The 2,595-nt window shown below is 58.7% G+C and overlaps 1 protein-coding gene across 1 annotated transcript in view; it reads right to left on the minus strand.

The window, feature by feature from the left end:
- Positions 1–849: 849 nt before the first annotated feature.
- The window catches only part of BATF2 (basic leucine zipper transcription factor, ATF-like 2), a 5,204-nt gene continuing 3,458 nt past the window's right edge, over positions 850–2,595 (minus strand). The window contains exon 4 of the mRNA XM_005864210.2: positions 850–2,595. Coding sequence (XP_005864272.1) covers positions 2,050–2,595 — 546 coding nt within the window. The 3' untranslated portion in view covers positions 850–2,049.

Here is a 2,595-nt window from a genome sequence, read left to right on the forward strand (position 1 = left end):
GTGGCTCGCGAGCCGCAGTTTGCCAACCACGGTTCTAGGGTCATGTCTATCAGCCTGTGGCTGCCCCTGCATGCAGGGCCTACAGGGAGAAGATGGGGAGGCAAGATTGCCTCTGGCCATATGGTCCTGATGTTGCATCAATTCTATGCCATTTCCTAGCTGTGTGACCTTGAACTTGGTACTTAACTCCCCTGGGCCTCAGTTTCCCCTTCTGAACAGTGTCATTAGCGGTGCCACTGAATTAACCCAAGTAAGACAAGCAGGTGCCTGACAAATTTCAGGTATAGAGACACAAGTCAGACCCTGGTATCCTCATCCCCCATCGAGTCCTGGTCCATGTGCGTTATATCAACTCTGGTCCCTCTGGTGGCCCAGCTCTGCTGCCACCCACAATCCTGTGACCATCGCACCTACGCTTGCTGGGTGACCTTGGGCAAGTCCATCCCATCTCTGGGCCTCAGTTTTTTCATCTGAAATATGGGAGGGGGGTTAGATTACAAGGTCCATGAGGGAGTGCCCACCCCTAAGATTCTAGACCAGTGGTTTTCAACCTTCCTAATGCCGCGACCCTTTAATACAATTCCTCATGTTGTGGTGACCCCCAATTTCATTGTTACAAATTGAACGTAATTAAAGCATAGTGATTAATCACAAAACAATATGTAATTATATATGTGTTTTCCAATGGTCTTAGGCGACCCCTGTGAAAGGGTCGTTGGACTCCCAAAGGGGTCGCGACCCACCGGTTGAGAACGGCTGCTCTAGACAATTCCCTCTTCTTTCAGAGGCCCTTTGTTTTCAATAGTAGGAAGTACAAGCAGAGCTTTAAACCATTAGCCAGAGCAAAAGGAATCAGAAAACACTTTATTTACCATAACAACGTGCGGCGACTTAGGCTCAGCGTCCTGGAGTGTGTGTAACACTTGCTAGCGTAGTGTCTGCTGAACATCTGGGCGAAGAGTGGGACCTTCTCATCTGAAGCCCCTCACAGTGTCTGTCCTGGGTCTGAGTGAGAACCCCAGGAGCAGACACCGCAGCTGAGCTCCAGCCTGGTCCCCATCCCTGTTCTTCCAGGAGCCATCAGACCAAAGAACAGTGAGGGTCACTGATCAGAGGGGCCTGGGGGCTGCACAAGGATGGGGGTGGTGCTGAAGAAGACACGGGTCTCACTACTGCCAGGTTCAGGTCCAGCACTTGCTTAAACATCACCTTGCACCCGGCCCTTCCCTCCCTCCTTCCTCCGGCCCTTTGTGCACCATGTGCAGGGCTCTCTAGTACATCATCCCCCTCCCCCCTCCTGCCACGTGGCCTCGGGGGCAGGAGGGAGGCAAGGAAGCATTTGGGAAGAGCCTGGAAAGCTGACCCTGCAGAATCTCCCCAGGCCTCAGTATGGCGATAGGCACCTCGCCTGCAGAAACCCCAGGGGAGACTGTTCCGGGCTTCTCCCCAACCCCCCTCCCCCCACAGGTTCAGTTCTGAAACTGAAAACCCTGCTAGAGGAAGAAAGAGTCCCTTCCGGGCTCCCTCCAGGCTTCTCCCCACCCAGGCTTGGACTCCGGACCTCCTCGTTAGGACAAGGTTTCGGGAATGCTGCGCTCTGCGGCCCTGGGAATCACAAGGCGGAAGGGAGACTCCTCCCTGCTCCCAGCACTTAGACATCTTCACACCAGCCTGCAGTGCTGGGACTTCAGCCCCTAAGGCGCCTGGGCCAGGATCCCACCAGCAGAGGAAGGGGCAGATGGTGGCGTTTTAGGCCCCAAGAAAGGCTGTGTGACCTTGGACATGTCGCGGCCTTCTCTGAGCTTCTGTCTCCTTCTCTGAAAAAGTGACCATCTGGACTTTGCAGGCTGACCATGAAGTTGAGATAGGACAGCGGTGGTGACAGGGCCTGGTCGGTGGCGGGCACAGTGACGGCTTCCTTTCCCTGGGGCACTCCTGGGCCAGCTGGTCAGCCAGGAAGGGCAGCCTCCGGGGGCCATGGAGGAGATTCTGGGTGCCATGGCGGCTTCCCGAGCCTGAGGAAGGGCCGGCCCAGCTCCAGGGGCCGGGTTAGAAGTGGACTTGCGCAGAGGAGAGCAGGGGGAAGGCCTGGAGCGGGTGCGGGCCGAGGTCCACACTCAGCCCGGGCTGGTCTGCTGCCGAGAAAGCGGGCCTGTGCTCCATGTCCTGCAGACAGGCCGGCCCCAGGGCCGCCGAGGGGCCGAGCGGTGAGGGCACCAGCTTCCCCCGGCTGAGGTGCTCCGGCCCACGGGGCTGCTGAGGGGCAGGGTGGGCTGATGAGTGGGGCAGGGGGGCTTTGAGCTTGGAGGAAGGTGCCAATAAGCTGGAGCCAGGGGGCGAGGCAGATGGGGTCGGGCTCGGGGACAGTTGGTCAGAAGGTGCAGTAATCGTCGTAGGGCCGAGGGGCAGCCAGGGCAGAGGAGGCAGGAGGAGGCCAGGGGAGCCATGAGGCTGCGGATGTGGAGAGAGAGGCTGAGCCGAGGGAGAGGAGACTGGGGTCTGGAACAGGCCTGGTTGCTCCTGGCAGCCATGTTGCCGGTGAGGCTCGGGGTCCAGGGGCCGGCTGGCCTGGCCCCAGCAGCCGGGGGGCAGAGG

The sequence above is a fragment of the Myotis brandtii genome, unplaced genomic scaffold, assembly GCF_000412655.1.
Source record: "Myotis brandtii unplaced genomic scaffold, ASM41265v1 scaffold187, whole genome shotgun sequence".
NCBI lineage: Eukaryota > Metazoa > Chordata > Mammalia > Chiroptera > Vespertilionidae > Myotis > Myotis brandtii.